A 27,265-nucleotide genomic window follows, 5' to 3' on the forward strand; every position below is an offset into this window, starting at 1 on the left:
TAGCCGCCTCCACGCGACAGCTTCTCTATTATTTAGGCTAACATCTGGCGGGGGTACCAGTCTACGTCCCAATTTTTAGTGGCCGATGATTTCCTTGTAATCGTGCAGACGCTCGTTGTATGCCCAGTGTTCGGGGGGCTCTACGGCTACCCGGAAGTAGAGAGCTCGGGCTAGCTCGTGAGCCGCCTCGTTACCAGGGACGGCAGCGTGAGCGGGTGTCCAAATTAACTGAATTTTCCTATTTATTGTTCTTTGGGTGAGGATTTTGGCCGCCTTCGGCGATATCCTCCTCTTTCAAAAATTTTGAATGGCAGTTTTGCTGTCGCTAATTACGAACTTGGCTTCCGTTCCTACACAAGCTAGCGCTATCGCAACTTTCTCCGCAGTCTATGTTGCAGCCTCTGATGGTTGCCGCGGATACCGGCGTCCCTCGGCCATCGACTACCGAGGCTACCGCCGCATCTGTTCTGCCACTTGCCGCATCGACATAGACTACTTCTTTTGCTCCCATGTTCTTGAACCGTCGCTCTAGAGCTTCGGCTCGTTTGGCCCTTCTTTCGAAAGTAAATTTTGGATGCATGTTTCTAGGGAAAAAGGGGGGGGGGGGGGACGACCGAGACGTTCTTGCTTTCCCTACAAATTGTGATTTTTTTTTTTAACTCCCCTGTCTGGGTTAAGGCCTATATTTGCAAGGATCACCCTGCCCATCTCGATCGTGCTTAGTCTCTCAAATTGGGAGACTCGCACTGCCTCCGAAAATTCTGATGAGTCGCGCGTGAATTCAGAGACGCCCCCCCCTCCTCGGCCACCGACTACACAGCCTCGCCGCACTGAACAAACTGCTCCACCACTGGGTCAGAGGTGTCACTGCAACCAGAACTGTATCACTCAGCGTAGCCCCCCCCCCCCCCCCCCCTACGACATCTGTAGTTACTCAGTCGTCAAAATGATACCTATAATCATTCCAGTCTTAGCTACCGCAACAGTATTTGGGGTAATCCTTTAGCTGACTTATCGGCAAACAGAAGTTAACAACGTGCGCCAATAAAAACCTTTACTGAGTATAATCGTGCGTACAAGCTTTCGCGACACACACACACACACACACACACACACACACACACACACACACACACACACACACACACACACACACACACACACACACACACACACACACACACACACACACACACACACACACACACACACACACACACACACACACACACACACACACACACACACACACACACACACACACACACACACACACACACACACACACACACACACACACACACACACACACACACACACACACACACACACACACACACACACACACACACACACACACACACACACACACACACACACACACACACACACACACACACACACACACACACACACACACACACACACACACACACACACACACACACACACACACACACACACACACACACACACACACACACACACACACACACACACACACACACACACACACACACACACACACACACACACACACACACACACACACACACACACACACACACACACACACACACACACACACACACACACACACACACACACACACACACACACACACACACACACACACACACACACACACACACACACACACGCGCGCGCGCACACGCACACGCTCACGCGCACGCGCACGCGCACACGCACGCGCACACGCACACGCACACGCACACGCACACACACACGCACGCACGCACGCACACGTTACCTCGTTTCTGGTGCATATTCCGATAGAACACGTAATGCGTGTCTTGCACACAAACACAGACCCACGTCACTTAAACGCGGTTCAAATATGAGCTTTGATGCGCACATAACTTAGCATAGTCAAGAGCAATCATTAAATAATGTGGAGGACACTTAAGCTCCATTTTTATGGGTATATTGCGATGATGTTAATGGCTTCCGTTTGTCCACCCTTCATTGCAAATCTCCGTGCGCGGAATTCGCTTAATCACTAATTCTACAATTTGTGCCTCCATTATATTAAACGTATTTATTAGCATACAGTCGTATGTTGCAGCGCTGTAAGAAACACTCGCCGACATAGATATAAGAGACCGATCTAACCAAGCCGTGGGAACGTAGCAGTGCAGTGACTGACTGGAATCCACGAGTATTGGTAGGTTCAATTTCCACGTCACCCTCTCACCTCAAAGAAGCCATTTTAGTTGTAGCGAGTTGTAGTTTTAGCTGCCCAGCTGTTGTTATAGTTGTAGCTAGCTGTAATTCCTGTTGTACCTCCGGCCAACTTGACCATGCCATGTGGGTTCGTGACGCAACAGAATTTGCCGGCCAATCAGTGCTAAACTAAGTCACCTGCAAGCTACCATCTGTCCGTAGCATGATCATGCGTTTAGCTAACTACGCTGATAACGGCGTATTTTATAACCAAAAGCTTTTTCTAACCGGATTTTCTGGAGACGGAGCCTTCAATACGGTCATATTTAAAGTCTCGCTTGAATAGAACATCTCTTGACCATCAACTTGAAAGGAGCTGATAACTGCAGGCCCCGGTAGCAGCACCGAAATGCGGTCTCAAATAAAGCGGTTAACCCACGCTACTGACATATCCGCCATTTATCACTGCTAGCAGCTCACGCGCAGCGTACTCATGATCACCTAAAATATTTTCGACTTTTTGTAATTTATTTATTTGCACCGTTTTCAGTGTGGCAGGAAATGATGTGCTTTAATTATTTCGTACAGCTTGGCACATAAGATGAGCACGGAAGAAAAAGGTTTTACACGTTTGTTTTTCATAAGACGCTTTTGGATAGCTGTATAGAATCCCATACGCATCGCACGTTGATTGTCTTCAATGTTGATGGACGTGACAAGGGCCGGTTACCGCTTCATGCTGCCAAGCGGGTCACAGTGCGCGGGCAAAGTTATCTACCAGCGATTAATGAGAAATTATCTTGCATACATACTGAAAGGAAGACGTTTGCGCGTTACTTTGAGGAGATGATTGCAAACATTGTCGGTTCACTTGCGTCTCGATCTTCACTCTATAAAACGTCCTGTGCGCAAAGCTTACGTAACGGTCCCTGCCGTTGTATAGGCAGGAATTTCGCGTCGCCGGAATCTTTATCCTAGCGCAGCAAGAAACACTATAAATTTTGAAGGAATATAAGTTTACATGTTGCGACTCTTCCAGTTCAGAAATTCAGCGAAGTTCTTTTCGAAGAATTTGGCATCGCGCATCAGCGTCCTGACTCCATGAATTATTCCTAAAGTCAGCGGCTCCGTTGCACTTAATTCAGCTCCTACGACCAACAACCCTGGCTTCGCCGACGCTACAGCGTACATGGCCTGCTTGGCGATGCTCCGCCAGTGTTGGCCATTAATATCACTCTACCACTGACGCGGGCGTAATTACTGCTTACGCTGCTTGCAGACGGCATGCTTAGCTGAGACTTATCGCTTTAGATACTGGAAGACCACCTAATCATTAGTTATTTTGGGGGACACTTTATTATTCTGTCCTAAGGTAGCATCTTTCTTGTTTATTTTTTTTTTTTAAATAGTGTGATCTGAATAAAAGTTCATAGCAGGTGGTAAAGCATCTCTGGAAAGAAAAAAATCTTCTACCGTGTACAAGCCAAAATAGATGCATAAATAAATAAAAAATGACGCAGCATTGTAATTGAGAACATTCAGTCCCTTGGTTTTTAAATAACTGAAATTATGCGAATCACAAGGTCGTCAGTGAAACTGCTCCAGTCAATTGCAGCCATTAAAAGAAAAAACAGTGTTTAAAACATTACCCAATGAGTTCAGTAGTGTTATTGCAAAAAGGTGACATTCTAGTTTTGTACTCCAAGAAATAAGCAAAAATTTACTAGCAATGTTCCTGTTATATTGGTAAGCAACTAGCAAAAGAATATCTGATCACGTGAACGATTTATGCTGGGGTTAGGTGGGATGATTTTTTGGTAAGGAGGTGACTGACTAATGTGTGACCTTGACGTGCATACTGACCTTTTGTTTGGTTTGGTTTGGTTTTTGAGGGTTAACGTCCCAGTGAGACTCGGGCTATGAGATGCCGTAGTGGAGGGCTCCGGAAATTTAGACCACTTGGGGTTTCACATCGCACTGTACATAGGCGCCTTGCTTTCGGCCTCCTTCAAAAAGCGGCATTCGTTAGCGCATCCTTGGGCGTAGTTGTCGAACGTCCTATGTTTTTGTTGTAAGATCGATGTACCGATAGTGTTATCGACAAAGAGGCACCCACATAGAGTAGCGAGCTGAAGCTTGCATCGTAAGAAAAAAAAGGTTTTCAAAGCTCGTTCACTCACACATGGTCAACTTGTTTTCTCTAAGAGAAGTTGGCAGGTATCCATAGGCATGAAAACATGTATTTTAACCTTCATTAAAATTAATTATTAGCTGCATACCGACAAAGACGGAGGTTTTTCATTTTTATTTTTAGCTGTACCGCTGTTTCAATATCAATTTACATTATTCAATCTCTCACATTAAGATATTACTCTTGGAAAAAAAAAACACCTCATTTAGCTTAGCTTAATCTTCAGGTAAACTTGATTTCTCATACAGGATACAGTCACGGGCATATAGTTTAATACGTATAGGCAGATCTTGAACATTGTCATTGATAACTACTGAAATATTATCGGAACGAGAATGAATATCTTGGGACTCCAGAATCGGCAGAAGCGTGATAAGAGCAGGGTCGTATTCCGAGTTTGCGTCGTTATCTCCCTGACTTCCAGTCTGATTGGTGGAGACAACGGAACCAGAAGTGTAGCAAAATAGCTTTGGTTAGAGAGCTACGTTTGGAACTAGTATAAAACATTGTATGTTTAAAACAATACTGTGCTTGGAAATAACCGCTTCGCAAAACCTTATGAAAAACTTTTGTAGAAGTTCATGAATTTAGCATTTTCTTTGTGACTGCTGTTCGGTAACCATGCATTGTGTCGATTCATCGGGTGAACCCATGTTATATGTCGGCTAGAACTTTATGCTCATCATAGAAATTATAGAGAAGCTTATGAATATATATTCTTATAATATTCCTATTGCAGCAGTTACTAAAATAAGGCTCTAGGTTTTAAACACGTCCTGTCTCGCCCTTCAAATGACGGTTAAATTCTGACAGTTGTCCAGCGATTGGGCGAAACACGTTCTTGGAATGATCGAGTAAAGAAGGACACGCAAAACTTTAAACATGATTCTGCTGCTACTTAAGAAATGCATTGCATATATTATTTAAGCAATTAGTGTTGCAATGTGAAGTCCGAACAGCACATTTACCACGTTCTCGTCAGAGTTTATAACATCAGCAACAGAAGATTAGGGATATTAAAAAGGGTGGAACATATTCACTATCTTGCCTTAAGACTTCTTAAACTATGTATTGGAAACTGAGGTTGCCCACCTATTATAAACATACCGATAGAATGAGAGATCGATGCAACGTTGTACCGAAATAATTCACGTGAAACTTTTGTAAAGCCGGGAAGTTGTATATTGTAGTAATTCCCTTTATCATCTTTTTTCGACTGTTCTAATTTCTCCCACAGTTCATAAATCGTTGCTTTAAAATTGGGAGACTTTGATTGTTAACTCTCTTCTCCAGCACAGATTCAACTTGCGCTGTTCTTGTATAATGTAGGGTCAAATCCAGCTTTGTGGCACATCACTTTAGTCTTGAAGCAGTTGTGCAACATTGCACACTACGCTTATTATCATATTGATAGGATTGCTGCACCCTTTCCATGCGTACTGATGCTTTGTTTAGGGCTTGTCCTGAGCTCAGAACAAATATGTAAAACCTCCTCATAAACACAATGTAGTGCGTTTCTGATAAAAATAACAAAGATGAACCTCTGCCGACAGTTGATTTTGCGGACACAAAGAAGGTCACGGTAAAATATTGCGCTATGCATTAATTAGCAACAACCCATGGAAGATGCGCACTTGTCCAGAATTTCCTGGTATGTGTACGTTGTCTGTCCTCTTTGATATTATTGTTTCAAAATGCTCAATACATTCAAAACATTATACTTAAAGACAAATCGGTCACAGATTATCCAGATTACAAACGTCGCTTCTTAAAACTGTTAAAATAAACAAATGTGATGTCGATAATTGATTTATTATCCCCTCGGGGCAAAAATTCAGGAAGTATTCAGAGCTGTCTGTTTTGTCCGAAATGACATTTTCTATTAGCAAAGCTGCTGCTTATCGACAAGAAATCTCAGCCATTGAATTGCATTCCTGGAGCCCTCCACTACGGCCTCTCTCATATCCTGAGTTGTTTTGGGACGTTACGCCCCATAAACCAACCATTTTTTCTCTGGTGTTGTCAAGTTACCAGACAAAATCAATCAGGATTTGCGAAAAAATAAAATTTGAGCATATGATCAAGCAGTGCGTCTCCAATTGTGTGTGGAGCTGGAACAGCAAACGGGTCTGGTAGTTCATCTGGAAAGTAAAAATGTCAAGCTAAAATAATTTGTCGCCTAGTTTTGGGTAGCGATAAGCCCACGGTTTAAGTTAATTCTGAAATCGTGGCAGACGAACAGCAAGTTCTATAAATGGCTTCAAGGATGTGTCAGACATTGCTTGCCTATACTTTACAATACATAACATAAACATCACTTAAAACATCAACAGTTTAAAATCTGATTATAGTCTTTTAACAACGTAGGAATCTTGCAGAGTGCGGGATCTGCTCTTCATGCTGTAACTCCCAGGGTTCATTTGCGCGTTTGACCTTGAGCTGGGAAACATTGTAGTGAAGGGCTCTGGAAATTCCGATCACCCAGGTTCAAGGTGGTCGAAAATTCCCTCGCCCATTTCACCTTGAGCCGATAGACGCCGCAGTGGAGGGCTCCTTTTCTGACCACCTGGGATTCTTTACCGTGCACTGTCCACGTGACTAAGCGGGGGTTTAACAGCTGCTTTTCCGGTGCGTGGTTGCTCAGTCTCGCCACGAATGACGGGCGCGCCGCTCCGAGTGAGTCAACGCTTCACCGCAGGCATCAGGCTGATGTGTTGCCATACTTAACAAAGCTTACGCTCGGAAAAATATGCTTGACTGTAATAAACCTCCGCAAAATTTTGCTAACCCCTTCATATCTGTTTGGAAAAAGTTGGAATAAAATATGTCTTCACCTTACCACGTCTCAATCAATCCGGTTCACGTTAAAACAGCCTAGCTACTAGATAAAAACTTCATATGCTGCCATAGGACAATTAACATTTATTATTTAGAACAGCCTCCTATTTTCTGCGGTCACGTTTTGTCTCAAATACATTAGCGCAAGTGCTTGTCTCGGTATCAGAAGCAGGTATTGTAGTACCCACACGCAGTTTATTAAATATATTTGAACCTTAGCTCCTTTTGCTATTTCTTCTGCTCAACATTGCAATAATTACTTTTAATATTCCTCGCGACGAATGAAAAGTCATTCGTGAATATTTTTGTTTTTTTAGAACTTAGCGAACACTTTTGCCGCAGAAGTTTTTTCGTGGTAGTAGTCCAAGAATTGAATTATCACAGCGCGACTTTGCATTCCTTCCCAGCCTATGACATCTATGCCGTGAACTCTAAGGTATAATATGTTTTTCTGGAATGCCATTTCTATAACTTCTTGGTCAGCTTTTTAGCATCAATGCTTTGCTCTTTTGTTCCGAACGCAATTATGTTATTTCTCCATGTGCCATTTTCTAGTCCATCAACTTTACCCTGCAAGCACGTCACTTTTTATTTATTCCAGCCGCTATTGATATTAAGTGATGAGTTTCCTCTTTTACGGTACCAAACGAAGCCATAATGTCATTAATATTTTCATTATTTCATTCAGACCTGCAGTATCTGCTTCATTTTTTTTTCTTCTTGGTAAGTTTATTTTAAGAGAGAAGCTATCATATCTTTGGGTCTGAAGGAGCATCATAAAAACTTCGTTTGAGTCGATATCACCGTAAAACAAAAGGTTCTGCTTTAATGAGCCCGTATTCAAAAAGATATTGCACACACCAGTAAGCAAGGCAGCAGTTGAACACAGTGGTCGTCACTGCGATAACATCTTGGAGGTAAGTGAGCAGTAAATTGCAAAATAAATGAGAATAGGTGGGTCAATGTGCGAGATGTGCCACTTCCAAGCGCACTGGTTGTCTCCTCACTGGCGTAAACTCGCATGAAATCAATTTTTTTTTTTTTTTATGATGAGACTGGAGTAGCGAATTCGAGCGCAAAATTTGGCTTCTCTATTTGCGCGTCTTTTCTCGTGAAATAGTCGAGAATAAAAGAGTGTCTAATGAACGTAGGTATACAGCTTCAGTTGTCATAGACCATGGTGTCTTGCTCGGAATGCACTCTGAACGCCCAATCAGTAGGCGTCGGAAGTGTGTACCGAGAAAAAATAATTTACTATTTTGGAGTCAAATTCAAGTAAACACTTAATTTCTTCCTCTGAAACCTTCATCCATAAAGAACCTGACAGCTGCAGCTGCACGCGTGGCAATATACTGGAGTAATGAAGGAAAGTTTTTCTTTTTTTTTTTTTTTCACTTTCAAGCCAGTAAAATTTTGGTTTATCTCGCCTGCCTTCCTCGTATTTATCGATCTGTCGCTTTGGCAAATATGTGATAAACATGCGAAAGTCCACTCTTGATTCCATGGAGAAAGAGATTGACACTGTACTCCTATCGACGGTTGCATCGTCTGAGATAAGATATAGCTTAGCGAAGACATGTTAGCTAAGACGGATCTGAGCATACCGGGTTAAACACAGCCGTGTAGAGGATGAAGCCAAGCGGGGTTACTGAGCGTGCGCAGCCGGCGTCTAGCAAGCAGATATACGCCTGCCTTGATCAGTTCAGTTCAGTCGTTCAGTCGTGTCCGACTCTTCGTGACCCTATGGACCATGTCACGCCACGCTTTCCGGTCTCTCACTATCTTCCTAACATCACATAATTTCATCTGCAGTGCCTCGAGGATGCCATCTAATCATCGCGTTCGCTGTCTACCCCTTCTCCGGCGACCCTCAACCTTTCCCAACATCAAATCTTTCTCCAGCGACTCCTCTCTTCTCATCAGGTGACCAAAGTAGCTGAGCTTTAACTTTAGAATTTGACCCTCCAGTGAGCAGTCAGGGTTTATGGTCGACAATATCGACTGATTTGATATTCTGGCAGTCCAAGGAACTCTCAAGAGTCTTCGCCAGCACCACAATTCAAACGCGTCAATTCTTCGGCGGTCAGCCGTTTTCACAGTCCAACTCTTGCATCCATACATTACAACTGGAAGGAACATAGCACGAGTTATACGGATTTTGGTTGGCAGACTAATGTCTCTGCTCTTTACTAGGCGGTCAAGGCTAACCATTGCTCTCTTTCCCAGAAGCAGGCGTCTCCTAATTTCATGGCTGCAGTCTCCTTTCGAGGTAATCTTGGAGCCCAAGAAGAGAAAATCTGTCACAGCTTCCACTTCTTGTCCCTTGATGCTCCAGGACTTGATAGGGCAAGACGCCATGATATTTGTCTTTTTAATGTTCAGTTTAAGCCCAAACTTCTCATTCTCTTCTTGTACGCGCATCAGAAGTCTCTTGAGTTCCACTTCACTTTATGCCATTAAAGTGGTATCATCTGCATATCTAAGGTTGTTGATACGTTTTCCAGCAATCTTCACACCAGCTGAAGACTCGTCCAGACCGGCCTTTCTCATGATGCACTTTGCATATAGGTTAAATAGGCAGGGCGACAGTATGCAGCCTTGCCTCACTCCTTTCTCAATCGGAAACCAATCAGTAAGACCATGCCCAATTCTAACTGTGGCCTCTTGCCCTTCATACAGGTTCCTGAGGAGACAGATGAGGTGAATTGGAACTCCCATCTCTTGGAGAGCTTGCCACAATCTGCTGTGATCTACGCAGTCAAACGCTTTAATACATTTCGCTGGCGTGGGGAGTTCGTATGCAAAGTTCTAATCTTTATTTATGTTTTTTTTTTCTTCGTGGGGGGGAGTGGTGTATTGCCGCCAACAGGCCTTTAAAACGTTTTTCGTCTCCAAGTCGCTCTTGTTAATTTTACACCCCAATTTTTCTCCGACGTTGTTCGTATAGCGAACCGTTTATACTCCCTTGATACAGCTTTTTGAATTTACTTATCTTCAGTGGTGTCTAATTTGCTCTTGTGTACTCCTAGAACGATGGTTCTTTACCTTTTAAAAGCTTGGATGTGAGCTGGTTGCTTCACGTTCATATATCGAGAACTTAAGAGTGCTAACAGGCAGGATAAAAGAGGAGACATACGCGTGCACTGAGTAGTAACGTAATATTTATAACACAATTAGATGGAAACTTGGGCTTGCTGGTTGTGACGAATAACCATCGTTGTAGCCCAACACGACAATTCCCCGCCGGGGTGGTGCAGTGGTTACGGCGATCGACTACTGCGCCCAAGGACGCGGGATCGAATCCCGGCCTCGGCGGCCGCTTTTAGATGGAGGCGAAAAGCAAGGCGCCCGTTTGCTGTGCGATGTCAGTGCACGTTAAAGAACCCCAGGTGGTCGAAATTTCCGGAGTCCTCTACTATGGTGTCTCTGATAGCCTCAGTCGCTTTGGGACGTTAAACCCCACAAGAAAACCAACCAACCAACAAACACGACAAGGACTGAGGGCACTGTGTTTGCGTCCTCTCGTTCTCAGTCCTTGTTGTATGTTGCGCTACAACGATGGCTGATGAGTTATGTCGTCAGAGATTACAGTAATATAGATAAAAAATACTGTGTGGATGCCCAAATTGTGAGTTGTCTTGCAGGAAGCAGCATGCGATGTCACTGACCAAGGTGACACATTCGTAAGCCAACCGGTAAGCTTAAGCATCCGTCACCGCATATGTATATGTTGTGCTTCGGAAATCAGTCACGAGGTCGAATCCTTGCGTCTGGTGATGATTGTGGGTTTGTTCATAAATTCTGTACAGTCTTCGCCAGCGCCACAATTCAAACGCGTCAATTCTTCGGCGGTCAGCCGCTTTCACAGTCCAACTCTTGCATCCATACATTACAACTGGAAAGACCATAGCACGAGTTATACGGATCTTGGTTGGCAGACTAATGTCTCTGCTCTTTACTAGGCGGTCAAGGCTAACCATTGCTCTCTTTCCCAGAAGCAGGCGTCTCCTAATTTCATGGCTGCAGTCTCCTTCCGAGGTAATCTTGGAGCCCAAGAAGAGAAAATCTCTCACAGCTTCAACTTCTTGTCCATTGATGTTCCAGGACTTGATAGGGCAAGACGCCATGATCTTTGTTTTTTTAATGTTCAGTTTAAGCCCAAACCTCTCACTCTCTTCTTGTACGCGCATCAAAAGTCTCTTGAGTTCCACTTCACTTTCTGCCATTAAAGTGGTATCATCCGCATATCTAAGGTCTCCGCTAAACGAAATATCTCTATAATGTACCAGCCGCATGTATCACCGTGCCCGATTTAAGGTACATCTGTCGAAGGGTGCTTCGATTCGCGGTTGCCACGGCCTTGTGCCAGCGTGGAAATACAATGACGCAAAAAGCGATGGGCCATGGGCCGGTCAATGGCCGCTCCAATCAGAATGGGGGCGACGAGTAGTGTCAGCTTTGAAGAGAAAGCTTCGTAGAAACTTGAGCAACAGGATGCTGCTTTATAGAGTGGCACTCACGGTTCGAATTACGAGTTGAGTCACGTCAGCCATTGGGATCGGCTATTCTCCTCCTCTAGTCCTATACGCTTTATTCTTATTTCTCATCTCCCCTTACCTATATACACTACTCATTTCCTTCCTCTTTCCTTTTTTTTTTCGCTCGCACTCCGTCTTGAAATATGTTCCCGCGACCTGCAGTACCGGTGAAAGGGAAGGGATAACTTTTTATTCACAGCCATTCAGGCTCACAGGGCTCACTGCATTGTTTTCGCTTTAGCTCGTCGAATTTCCTTTCGAGGTTCCCCTTCGCCCACGTGGTTTTGCATTGCTTTTTTGTTGCTCTTGGTAACACGGCAGCAGAGTTTAAATGTGCTCATTCCAATGCGATGCGTGTATTTTCTACTTGATGTCCTTGGACACTTTCTGGGAATACAAATTCTTATATAGGATTGAGAAAAAAAACTTATTTCTAAAACAATAATTACTAAACCTTACAAAGAAATCAAGTATTTATTAAATCATTTTTTTCAGCGCAATTGCCTTACATCGTATCCAAAGTTGCCGCTGTTGAAGACCGGGCTAAAGAAAATGTTAGGAGGACACTTAAGCTCCGCCGTTAAGTGTTGAGCGATAGTGTTTCACACACGTGATCTATATTTTCTGACAGCTGTTACTTTACTCCTTAATTATTGTATTTATTTTTTTGTTTTCTATTTATTTTTTGTGCTTGAAACGTAGCGTCAGCAAACTTTTTCTTTCCATTCTCAGCAGTTTAACTCCTTGGATCACATTTTTCATCATTCTTCAATTATTTCAAAAAATTATTGATCAGTTACACACTATACAATTTCTTAATTAGCACCGTCAAGCATACACTTCTTTTCTGGGCATCATGATATTTTTGAACCTCCAATGTCACATTATTTCTTATTTTTATTAATCAAATAATCAATTACAAGGATTTCATTACCTCGTGCTTACTTATCGCACACCAATCACAAGGACCACAACTTACCATGACACAATTTTTTTAAGCAGCCCCCGATTATCTCTGACAAGAGGCACTGACTACTACTACTACTATTGCTACTACTACTACTACTACTACTACTACTACTACTATTACTACTACTACTACTACTACTATTACCCCTACCACTACTACTTCTACAATGCCGACGGCTTTTCGACCTAACGATCTGTATAAGCTGTCGCTTAAAAAGCTCAACTCAGTCTTGGTGGTGAATTCTGGGATGGTTGTTTTCAGCTTTCAAACGTAATAAAATATATGGCCGAGTTCTTTTACTGGGAGAAATGCGCAAAATACCACTTGAACAGTACGCTCAGGACCGATATTGGTCGTCCCATCCCGCAAGTGTGGCCAAAAAAATTAATGCCATCACATATATTACCCGATGATGTGTGTGATGGTACCGAATATCATCACGCTTCGAATTCAAATGCACAGCTGGGGTAATTACATCGACCCGCGATATTTGTGAATAATTTACAACATCAGGTAAGGTAAATTGTGTGGTGTGGCATGATGTGGAATGATTTATAACTTTTGAAGGGGCACTGAAAACGACTTCATCCAAATATTTCTCTCAGAAAAAACAAATCTACCTCTTCCTGGCCATGCTGATGCTTGGTTGCCAGTAAAAGGGGAATTTATCTCCAGAAAAAAAATAAAATCATTGAATTATAATTATCAAGTTGATTCAAACATGTGAAAAGGAGAGCGAATTTCAGCCGATTTGAACATAATATCGGCCTAGCCTTAACTGTGTGGTCCGCGCAAAAAGGTTTTCCACACATTTTACTTGCGAAATTGGCCAGCGATGGCGACATATGTATTTTACTTAATGGTGTTGCCTAACCTGCAAAGTACCGCTTTCTGTAAACGTAGTATGTTTGTGACTAAATCGTGGCACCGAGCGAAGCTTGCTCTGTTCTATTCTCGGGGTTTCAACGATTCGGGGCCTAACATGTGCTATGAGGAAAGCCGTAGTGAAGGGATCCGGTCTAATTTTGTTGAAAACCTATGGTTCTTACACGTGGGTTTACATTGCTTAGCACACGGGCGTTTTTTGTATTTAGGTTTCATCGAAATTCGAAGGCCTAAACACGTTGCGAACCCGCAACATTGTGATCAGCAGCAGAATGCCAAAGCCACTGAGTCATCTGAGGCACCTCAGTGACTGATTATCAATGACTGGTTGCGACTGCTGCGATTAGCGCATTATACTAAGCACTGATGAAGGACAGTCATATGTGTAACTATTATTCCAGCGTTGTGATTTACATTCCTTTTTGTACTGCTTTCAGATTGCTGTAAAGTTTATGCTCCTCCGCACAATTTTAACACGGTGGCATTAAAGGTTCCATTCTCCCAAAAAACCGGCGTCGACGTTGTGAAGTGAAATACATGAGCATTCATCTGACAGGCAATAGTGTCCAGGTTACATTGCCGGGCGCTGATTGGTCGTCAAGTTGTGTGACGTATCGCAGTCACATGACATGGCAGAGTTGGCAGAAGGCGCATGTTGAGGCAGCTCCGTTCTGATGAGTGGGTGAGATGGAACACGAATTCTCCGGGAGCCTTCGATCCTAAGTTACACACTCTGCAAACAAGTCAGGCAGATATGTTCGTTCGTTCATGCGTGGTTATAGCGGTGCTTTATTTCTATATTTAATGATCTTTCACCTAATGGAGAATCTTATGACTGCATGCTAATGAGTAAGCATGAATTAAAAGCATAAAAAAGCGGATTAGGGATTAACCCAGTAGCGAAGTGCGCTTACTCCGGCGAGGATCCACACTGGAAGCCGCCGATGGGAGCCATTAACATTGTCGCATCATGTCCTTGAAAACTGGTCCTATGTAGCGGACACATAGGATTAGCAAACATGACACCATGTGGTTCTCCCCCCTCTCAGTCAATGCAATGATGAGTCAAGATTTTGATGTCACTAGTCATGGGGATGAAGCAAATGATCGCACGAAAGCAAATAGGTTCAGCTTAGGGGGCACCCTTCCTTACAGCAAGCCTGATGCTTCGTCCTCCGTGGTATTTGACGGAATGAACGACAGGGAATGTTTGAGGTACAAGTGGTGAGCTTCTATACGGAGGACCGCCTTATGAGAATCGAGAAGTGAGAAGGATCACGCGCGAATCTTGAAAATTTGTGAGTGGCGAAAGTTAGTTAAAAAAGCCTCACGTTGAAATGCTTCGCTTTATAGGCATACGGTGGCTCGCACTATTCGGCAGCTCTGTGGAGAGTACTCCAAGCCCTACTTAACCAAAAGCAAGCCTTGACTCCGAACGAATAAGCAATAAATTTCCAGACTCCATTGAATCTGATTCAGCATATATCTGAACAGGTTCACGCACCGAAACTGTAAAAACTCTGGCGACTCACTAACAGTAATCGCCAGAAGCGCAGATCTTCCCAAAGATGCTCCCGTTTTATTGCGGCAGCCCTCCAGTAGCCCGCTTCCCGGCTATCCCTGGTCCGGATGCGCAATGCAGCCCAGGGCTTCGCACAGTGTGTCCCGAGCCTCGCCTCCCAGTTTCGCAGTTTGCTCTTGATTTTGCCAGACAACTGCATGCGTTGAGGCTATTGCGAAACTCGCTCGCTGCGCGGCAGGGATCCGCTGAGCTGTAGTGGCTGTGCAATTGCCGGCGCTTATTATGCCACGGCTCCGGTGCCTGCTGATTCATCACCAAACTACAGCCGCCGCTTTGGGCCCCGCCGACGGTCAGGAAACTTCGTCTCTCCAAATCCCCTGCGGCGCAAAGCTGGTAGCACAGAGCTATAGCCAGCTTGTTCTCAGATTACTTTGTTTATTCACAGCCTGCGCCGCGCATCGCCAGAGAAAGGAGAAGCAGTGTTATGGCGTCTGGAGCAACGCACCTTTACTCAGGAACCCGTAATTAATGCACATATTCAAGGTACATCTATCAATGACGTCGATGGCAGAGTGGGCAATTTGATACTGCCCCAATAATGTGTCACCGTTTACCTTTATAATTCGATTACAAAAAAAAAAAAAAGAAGCGATGAAGAGCAGGAAAAAAAAAAGACACGACAATGACCTGTCCTATCTTTCCTGCTGGCATTGGTTTCATGCCTGTGTTAATGCTTTGAACAGTGCATGAAGAACCAGGCTGCAAGGCGAATATACGGGTTTAAAAATTATCCGACGATTACGATATCGTAATCGTCGGATAATTTTTAAACCCGTATATTCGCCTTGCAGCCTGGTTCTTCATGCACTGTTCAAAGCATTAACACAGGCATGAAAGCAATGCCTGCAGGAAAGATAGGACAGGTCATTGTCGTGTCTTTTTTTTCCTGCTCTTCATCGCTTCTTTTTTTTTTTTTTTTTACTCTTAATCGCCTGCGCTTTCCTCGCAATGTTTCGGCCGTACTTTCCTTCTTTGCCTTCGTCCTTTCATTCTATTTGCTATCGCCGTACATTTATCCTCTGCTGCGCTCTGCATTCGCTGTCTTTCATCCTCCGCTGTACACCTTGTCACTCCGTCGGCTATATCGAGGAGATCAACCATGCTGAGCTCACAAAATGACGCCCAATGTATGCTCCGTAAAACGCGAGCCAAATGCTATGGCGATTCGAGATCTTTATATTTCAATCAAACATGCTCTAAATGGATATCTGGAGGTATCACGTCTAATATGGACGGATAAGTATGCAAGATATCACTCATAGCTGCAGTTCGTTCGTGGTTAAGTCACAAAACCGAATGACTCGGCAGGACAAGGCACCTTACGAATCCGATGTAACATCAGCCCGTGTTTGTTGTGGTCTTTTAACGCTTCACTATTCTCCAAACCCTTTGGTCACAAGCGCAGATGGCGTCTTTTCCACTGTGACTGCCAGAACGCCGCTGTAAAGGATGGGTGGCTCGCCTGTCATGCAGTGCTAGACAACGTGCGTACAGGGCCCGAGTTATGTAAAGAGAGACTGGGAGTGGGAAAGAATGAACGCCAGGCGTGACCGATGGGGCGACCCTAGGGTCGCCATAGCGTGCATGCCGGTTCCGCCTAATCTTGGCCGGATTAAAACTCCGAGCTTGCCGAGCTGCACGTAGTGGGCAGAGGGAGATAATTTCTCGCGTGCCCATTAACGTATGCGCGTGATAGAATGCGGGGCTCCGCCACCCGCCGGGACCATACTCCCTTTGGTCTAGGCAGGCGTTCAGGCCTTCATGGCAGCACGGGATGCTGCCCGTTTTAGACAGAACAAAAGAGCGCTTCGCTGCTTTATCCTTTGAACTGCTAGCTCTGGGGGCACCGCATCAAAGTGAAGCTGGAGAGTATCCTTTGTTTATTTTTGTACGCATTCCTGAAGATCCAAAACGCAGCCTCCCCTAATGTAGGCTTCAAATCGCAGATTTTTATCTTTGTTTCCCCATATCTGATGCGCTAGAAACTGAACAAGAGTTTTAGGTAGACGCCATAGCAGGGGCTGAACTCACGCTATGGTAACGTCGTCTCGCAGTTCCCGAAGTTCTTTCTGAAATCGGGACTCGTTATGCGGGCATATATATATTTTGTGCCGTAGATATATGTCCTATTTGATCGTCGCTTTGACAAGGAAAGCCTGTACACGTGGCTTTATGGAAGAAAGTATGCACGATAAAATGCTGAAAGGCAAAAAAAAAAAAAAAAAGAATGGCATCCCTTGCTCGTACCGTTTCTGCATTCAACATCAGCAGAAGACGGCCACCTTCATCAATCATGCCAGGGAAGGTCCGGGAAAGTTATAAATTTGCGCTCCATTACTCCTTATTATGTCTGCGCGAGATGCGTGCCTTAACTAGATAATTAAGGTTTAAAGGATATAGTCACTCCACCTCCTTCCCGCTTCTTTAATCACATGCAGTGGCTCTCTTAGTTACAGAAGCTTTGCTATTTGCCTATGCTAAGCAAGCGTCTGCGCTGCGAACAGCACAATAATAAACTTACATTATAAAAGATTCAGTGAGCTTGATTGCCATTCTTACAGTGGCAGTATAAATAAAAATAATAAAAAATACAATAGCATCGTTGCCACAAGCTTCAGCGTTTTGTGGGTCTCAGAATGAGAGATGTTATCTTTATTTGACTAGTATTTAAAAGCACAGAAAATAGATGAGCGCATTCCAACAGTCAGTGCTCATTAACGAAAACAGTTGCTGCCGCCAAGAGTAGCATGCCCGTGAAACAAAGAACACAAAGCTTGAACGAAAACATTGAGAGAGAGGATAATTCATCACTGCTCGTGGGAAAGGTATGCGCAAAAGATAAAAGTGATCTGAGAAAGATGCCATTGGGACGTGTCTTGTCGCTTTTTTTGCGCGTTATTTTTACTATAAGATGTGCACTGGCTAGTTCCTTCGGATGCTTTACGAGGCTAAATGATTACCTGAGACTGTGAAGAGGCTGTAAGAAGAAAATAGAGGGACAATTATCTCAGAGACCGAAGCAAAACTTGGATGGAAGATTTAGAAAACACTAAATCACAGTGTTTGTAGTGTGCATCACTTCCGCATTGCCATTTAAATCGGCTCGCACAGACTCTTCACTCTGTGCTCGCATAATACGCTGATAAAACATTTCTTTGCGTTAGAAGGCTTTTACGAGGACCTGCTCATTACTTACTTGCGAGCATCACCACGGCCTGATAGAGTGTTATAATTTTCTCAAAACAGGTTTGCATAATGTGTTGTGCAAACCGCTCAGGCATTCGAACTAAAGTATGAAGAGCTAAGAATGCAAAAAAAAAAAAAAAATCAGTGAGCTAAGCAAAAGGGAATGAGACAGTGAGAGTTGGTCGTCCAGTCACTGGCACCGTCTTTTAATATGACATGCTGTTAAAATAAACGTGGAGCGCAAAGTTCTTTTGCTTCGTAATACATGTTAATAACTCTCCGAATCTAAAAGCAATCATTAGGCCACAAAGCTGTAAATTAATATAAGGTTCCTGCCCGTGGACTCGCCTTTCCAATTACCTTTTTCTTTAGTTGAAGCCAGGTAGTCCCGTCATTGTTAGTCGTCCTAATGTTGAATACTTCCATGACAATGCGACTTAAGCGCACCGAGCTTGCATTCTCTCAGGAAAGCACACATCCTCACTCACTCACTCACTCACTCACTCACTCACTCACTCACTCACTCACTCACTCACTCACTCACTCACTCACTCACTCACTCACTCACTCACTCACTCACTCACTCACTGAATAGTGTGTTTTAATCAATGGTCCAGAGATCACGAAGAATAAAATGGTCCTTTACAGCTGTTTAGGTTATTACCCAAACGACAGCAAAACGCACGCCCGCAAGCGAAGCTTTAAGAATTGTGATAATTTGAGACCTTTGTGTCATAGATCATTAACGAAGAGACCAAGAGACCAACTATACAGGCTGTTTCCACACACACACACACACACACACACACACACACACACACACACACACACACACACACACACACACACACACACACACACACACACACACACACACACACACACACACACACACACACACACACACACACACACACACACACACACACACACACACACACACACACACACACACACACACACACACACACACACACACACACACACACACACACACACACACACACACACACACACACACACACACACACACACACACACACACACACACACACACACACACACACACACACACACACACACACACACACACACACACACACACACACACACACACACACACACACACACACACACACACACACACACACACACACACACACACACACACACACACACACACACACACACACACACACACACACACACACACACACACACACACACACACACACACACACACACACACACACACACACACACACACACACACACACACACACACACACACACACACACACACACACACACACACACACACACACACACACACACACACACACACACACACACACACACACACACACACACACACACACACACACACACACACACACACACACACACACACACACACACACACACACACACACACACACACACACACACACACACACACACACACACACACACACACACACACACACACACACACACACACACACACACACACACACACACACACACACACACACACACACACACACACACACACACACACACACACACACACACACACACACACACACACACACACACACACACACACACACACACACACACACACACACACACACACACACACACACACACACACACACACACACACACACACACACACACACACACACACACACACACACACACACACACACACACACACACACACACACACACACACACACACACACACACACACACACACACACACACACACACACACACACACACACACACACACACACACACACACACACACACACACACACACACACACACACACACACACACACACACACACACACACACACACACACACACACACACACACACACACACACACACACACACACACACACACACACACACACACACACACACACACACACACACACACACACACACACACACACACACACACACACACACACACACACACACACACACACACACACACACACACACACACACACACACACACACACACACACACACACACACACACACACACACACACACACACACACACACACACACACACACACACACACACACACACACACACACACACACACACACACACACACACACACACACACACACACACACACACACACACACACACACACACACACACACACACACACACACACACACACACACACACACACACACACACACACACACACACACACACACACACACACACACACACACACACACACACACACACACACACACACACACACACACACACACACACACACACACACACACACACACACACACACACACACACACACACACACACACACACACACACACACACACACACACACACACACACACACACACACACACACACACACACACACACACACACACACACACACACACACGCACACGCACACGCACACGCACACGCACACGCACACGCACACGCACACGCACACGCACACGCACACACACTTCTTGGAGAAACGCACGTAGTATTGTTGTTTACCGTGGTCAGAAATGCTTTTCTTGGATACTAATCCTTTATCAAGCATCCCATGTGCGTGTAAGCTCAGATCAGCAACGCGTGCACCCAGAGTCCATATTTCCACATATTTCCACAGGTTTGGTTGAAGTTATTTACATGAATACCAGGGAAACCGCTGTTCACGTATCACAGCAGCTGCTGCACACCAGGCAGCCATTAAGGTTGTTTTGCAAGGTTTGAATTTAAATGATAAAATACTATGGTTTTACCAGGAAAGCACCATTTAACAAATCTTTGCGTTGTTTTTGTTATTAAATATATATATATATATATATATATATATATATATATATATATATATATAGCGTGCAAGAATGTAGCCAAACTGAATTGTCCACGCCCTCAAAACGTCAAGTCTGAGTTTTCACGACGGAACACTGCTCTGTCTGATTTCCTTCAGATATAATCTGTCGGATTCAGCTCGAAACGTAAATTTAAAAGATGTTTTAACGCGTATTTAAAGTTTCAATTAAGAATATATTCTTCACAGTTAAGGACTTTCACGAGGATGTTACTGGTGTGACATGCCAGTGAATTTTAAAGATACGTTGTGAAGTCAAGCCCATGGCTACTAGTACACACGAATGTGATAAAACCAATCCCTGACACGGTATATATTAAGTGTGAGGGGATAATTGTTGCCAATAATTGACCTGACTAATATATACGAGAGTTTTTAATCCGGCATAATTATTTATTAAGCGATCTTGAGTTCATAAAAAATAGCCCCCATATATCGTAACCGATTTTCGTGCTAGAACAGTTGAAGTCCTCCCGCAGAAAGATTGCGCCTATATTTTCAGCCCTACTGCAATATTGGGGAACAAATAGGTGCCGTAGGAAACGTTTCCTACGAATCCCGAGTAAGTTTTATCGGTGTCAGAAAATTACGAAACTTTGACCAGAAAATCTAGAATATCTATACAGTAAAGGTTAACAAGAGATCAGAAGACCAGCGCATGGAACGTGCGAATCGTGGACTGTGACAAAGACATCCTACACACAAATGACACTGACTTAGGGTGTGGAGGGTTAGGAGAAGACACACTACCCGTGCGCGTAATGAACTCATTGTGCTGCAGAGCCGTCACTGTAACCAAGAATTTTCGTTGAAAAACTTCGCACCATTTTGAACTTGCCGGAATAAAATGTGCACGTGGTTTTATACAAAATATACGACGCTATTGTTATTTAAGTAGCATCAAGGGTGGTGCAATACCATCTCGCTTCCCATTTAATAGGCATCTGCTAGGCAAATCGGAGGCCCAGTTGGTGTGACATGAATTCTAAACGTCGACATATATGCCTAAAATTGTTGGCCATTAAGCGTAATTGTGAGACAGATACTGCGCCTTCTTTCCTCAAATGATAACTTAAGCAATACACACATATATATATATATATATATATATATATATATATATATATATATATATATATATATATATATATATATATATATATATATATATATATGTATATATGTATATATATAAACATACCATACCATCCCCAACGCTTTCCTTGGCCTCGCCGACTGTTGGCTTCTTTCCTTCATGTATTATAACGAGCACCCTCATTTCCCCTTGATTGATCTGCTTATATATATATATATATATATATATATATATATATATATATATATATATATATATATATATATATATATATATATATATATATATATATATATAAGAATGCCGAGTAAAAAGCATGTGGTGAAGGCGCTATCTCCTCTCCTAATCTGAAGGTGAAGCTGTAGAGTCCCTAATTTCTTTCTCTTTTTCATTTGGTTCGGTGGAAATAAAACAGTTATAATATTTGCGGTATCACTGAAAACAACCCTTGTTTAATTACGGGCTTTAGGAAATGGTTGCAGCGAGAAGAAGAATATTGCCGTGGAACACTCAATCAGTACTACACGAGTGCAAACATAATTTTGTTCGTCCAGTTACCTTTTCTTTCTTCCAAAGTATAAATCATATCTTGATTTGTTTTCTTTTGCTTGCAATAACGTAACTGCTGTTCGAAATAGTTACTCTGCTCAACTTTTTTCTGCGTTGTTTTGCTGCGTCTTATGCTGCGTTGTTTTGCCGTCATTTGCAGGATCGAGATTTGCGGAGATCCGAGCTCTAAAGTGAAGAACTTGAAAAGAAGCAATTTATAATAGCAGTGGAATGCAATGCTATGTTTTTCAATATATCTTCGTCAGCCCGGAGCACAGTAAGGTGTACCTGGCGGCAATGGTGTCCCGTCAAGCATAAAAGTTACTTGCTTTGTTCAGTCACGTGTATCCAGGCAAAAATTTGTGCCCAATACGAAGTAAAAAAGTTGGTCATCTCCAGGGTTGCAGTCTTGTCTGCAATGTTCGCTATAATGCAACCCTTTTTTGAGGAATGGCTGCATACCGACTCAAAATTTGAACTTCACGCACAATTGGAGATTATAATCATTCATCATTATAATCTCTGCAAAGCCAGAGGCCATTATTTGTAAAAATAATATGATACGATATTTGTGTAAGCAATTGAAGCGTTTGGTTTCATTAGTAGGCAATTTAAGAAAGGAACCGGAGAGGTCTTGGCTGATGAAAAACTAAAAAATAAAAAAGAAAATAAGCAAGAGTCGATTCGAATAACTTCATTTGGTGTGAGATAGACCATAATTAGTCGGGACGAGTGCCCAATATATTTTTTCCATTCTGTGCTCATAGACTTGGGTAGTGCAACTTCCGCAAGTCGTAAATTTCACCTTGAGTCTCACACTCTGTCAGGTAGGTGTTACGTAAAAGGACGCAGAACTGACCATGAATGGAAATACAGATACCGCTTTTGTTCTATATTGCTCAAATATTGGAATGCATGCTCACCGCCCGAAGTCAAGTTTGGGCTTAACATAAAACTGTGTTTTGTTAGCACTACACAGAAGTGGAATAAAAAAGCGCCCTAACCGTAACGGGGTCCGAATATGGTTTTCTTTTCCCGAGATTTATCTTTGAACGAAACAATGAATTGCCGTTTGCAGTTTTTGCCAACGTTTCTCGAAATTGAAAATATTTTGGAAATTTTAGACGCCTTTTACTCTGGCATTTTAAATGCAGTTTCAATAAAATATCACGGGGTAGCCTAATTACATCAACGAAATTATTATACAGCCAATGTTTGCAACATTTCTAACTGACTGCAGCGTATTTCATAATTGTATGACCAGTTACGTCATTAAACAGGCATAACCAGCATCATTTGCGCTATATATAAGGGATTATGCAGGCGGTGTGCAAGAGATTTTCGGATTATGTTAATGAGCTCTTTGAATCACTGGTTCTGCGAGATATACAGACCACTTAACACGAAATGATGCCTAAAAGGGTTGCAGGTAAAGACACAATCTGTGTATCTCGACAGACAACTAGAGCCTGTTAGGGAAACACGACGTGTCTAGAACACGTTGGCAAGTCGCGTGGGACACGTTTTGGAACTATTGTAAGGTACTTACACGAGTAGCTTTTTCACTACGAAGTGAAACGCAAAAGAGAAGCTTATGGTTATCTAATGCTTCGAAGTTTGAACAATATGTTCTAAATGGCATGGTAAAGCTTTCGCGTACCTAGCGTTACTACCAAATAAATGCTATGCAAATAAATAAATAAATCAAACACCGCCACACAGTCAACTACTGGATTTAGCCCTTTCTTCCTCCTTTATGGGCGTGAGGCGTCGTCCACGATGGACACTATTTTACCATATCGTCCCGACTCCTCCGAATGTACTCTCCTTTGAGACGTTGCCAAACATGCGGAGGAATGTCGCCAGTTGGCCCGGTGTTTTACATCGGAATCTCAAGGCCGCCAAAAGCATCACCGCGACAAAGATCAGACGCCACACGTTTTTCCTGCAGGATCCCTCGTTTGGCTTTGGGTTCCCGGCACCCCACCGGGATTGTCATCAAAATTTCGAACCGAGTATCACGGCCCCTACCGCATTGTCCGTCAAACCTCCCCTGTGAATTACATCGTGGAGCCACTCACTACCTCTTCGGACATGCGTCATCGCGGCCGCGAAACTGTGCACGTGAGCCGCCTCAAAACCTACTACGATCCGCTCCTCTTGCCCTCACCATAGGTCGCCAGCATGGCTCCTCCTCGCTCCGGGGGAAATTGTAGTGAACTACACGAGGATATACGAAGACGAGGATTAAGTAGGTGAGAATATCACGAAGACGAGGATAAGGACGACGAAGTGCCGCTGCGCTGCTCGTGCTCGCTTGTGGAGACTGAGACTGGCTGTGTTCTTGTGTGGTTCGCCGTGAAACTTCGACAGGGCTACTATCCCTGTTAAAGTACAGTAAAAACCCCCTTTCAATATATATATATATATATATATATATATATATATATATATATATATATATATATATATATATATATATATAGACATAGTTTGCTTTTGACCAATGGGCCAGGAAAATTCAAACAGGATGTCACACAACTTTCTCGATTCTCGACTATCCTATTTTATTCCAACAACGATTTCGGACGGTGGACCGTCTTTTTTCAAGGTGTATATATATTTGGGGATCGTTTTCAGGAAACGTTTTCGATATATGAACAGTGAAAATATTAATCAGTCAGTCACACATAGTGATGCCAAACTCCTTTGTTTGCCGTCGCGGCATGCATTTGTTTCCCCAATTCTATTTCAATAAAGTTGAAGTTAATTCAGCCAGATTATTTAATATACTGTATCTAGAGCAATCGAGCATTAATAAATATTAATTTCAGAATGCCGCAACGTGCTGAAATTCTTAAAGTGCACTATAGAAACATGCGCATAGTTTACGAGGCACTCCTGTTGTCCGCGTGTTAGGGTTGAGTGACAGTAGTAAAAGTAGTAAAATGTAAAATAAGAAAGTAACCATCTAACTATTTGCTCCCTTTTGGTATGCGGAGTATACACACTAGCGTCGAACAGGTTACAAAACTTGGAAATATATAAAGTTGACCTGGAAATGAGGGGACGGGGTCGTCATCATGACTCAACAGGTGTCTCACCGCTAGAGCAGGTGTTCGCGGTTGAGTGAACCGATTTCGTAAACTACAAGCATATCTGAGCTGGTAAAACTATTTAAAGATAACAAATTAATAATATTAGATTGGTACGCTCGGCTCAACCGAGGATAGTGGTGGCTCATTCAGGCTTGCGCTTACTGACGGGAGTAACGGTGTCAAATGAGACCCTGCTGTGCGGTCGGAAATAAATACAAGATTTACTGCGCGGATCGTTTCATGAGAAGTTTACATTTAGCGTGTATGCAGACGCGGAACAAAAATGATAGTTGTCTGTAACGTTAAAATACTCAGCGAATGCGAGTTGTTTATTTTGTTATGAAATGCCTGTCTGCACATCTTTACCGCTAACCCTTTGATATCATTTCTTTTGATCACCTACTAGCCTCTCCGTGTGTAAACCAGATATAATTGATGGTCTCATCGCATTACATCATGCAGTTCATTGTTTTAGACGTAATGTCGAACCGTTAAACAATTGTATTTGCCTCCATGTACACATTTAAAAATTCGCAAAGGATCATTGCTCTTATCTTATTCGTCTATATTTTTTGTTTGGAAAAAAACTGGATTATCACTTTAATGATGGGTATGAATATAAGATAATTAAAAATGAAGTTTTGACCTGCGAAATTTCTTAACAAAATTAGCTGTTACAGATGTAATTCTTTTTTTTTTTATCCAAGGCCAGCCCATTCGTGCGTCACAAGAATAATGATAAATGATCGGCTGACAACGATGAATAGTTGGAAATGTACGACGCCATGTCGTCAGAAGCAGCTCGAAGTGGCGTGCCGGACTTACCGATGGGTATCCTGTCCGGAAGTCCTTTGGCGGCTTCCGCTTCCTGCCAGCGTAGCAGTGTGACCAACAGCGCGTAGTGGAACCAGCCGCTGACAAAAATTCCGCTCCGCCTCAGGCACCACCACATTTCCGCGGCAGCCGGATCGAGTTCGTAGTGGGCAGAGGTTGGGGCCGCGGGGGCGAGCGGAAGCGTGGGTCTCCGCCTCAGGGGGAAAAGGGCAAGCCCGGTCTAAGGCAACGGCCTGTGAGGCGGCCGTCTAGGGAATGAGCTCTACTCGTGGCGATTTTCATAGCGTTTATACCTGTCGTCACTAGCGCTCACCTGCACTCCCCGATTGTTCAGTGACGAGAATTAGCCCTACGTGGATACGATGAGGAGCCTTTTGTTCTTGGTGGTTTCCACGAAAAAGTTTCATTGGC

The 27,265-nt window shown here is 43.5% G+C and overlaps 1 protein-coding gene across 1 annotated transcript in view; it reads right to left on the reverse strand.

Moving 5' to 3' along the window:
* The window catches only part of LOC146191365 (glutamate receptor 1-like), a 244,493-nt gene extending 217,521 nt beyond the window's left edge, over window positions 1-26,972 (reverse strand). Inside the window, exon 1 of the mRNA XM_084599920.1 lies at window positions 26,846-26,972. Within this exon, the coding sequence (XP_084456046.1) occupies window positions 26,846-26,972 (127 nt within the window). The remainder of the gene's footprint in view (window positions 1-26,845) is intronic.
* Between the last annotated feature and the right edge of the window lie 293 nt (window positions 26,973-27,265).

Source organism: Amblyomma maculatum, chromosome 4 (assembly GCF_055883805.1).
Source record: "Amblyomma maculatum isolate TAMU_Amacu chromosome 4, ASM5588380v1, whole genome shotgun sequence".
In the NCBI taxonomy this organism is placed as follows: domain Eukaryota; kingdom Metazoa; phylum Arthropoda; class Arachnida; order Ixodida; family Ixodidae; genus Amblyomma; species Amblyomma maculatum.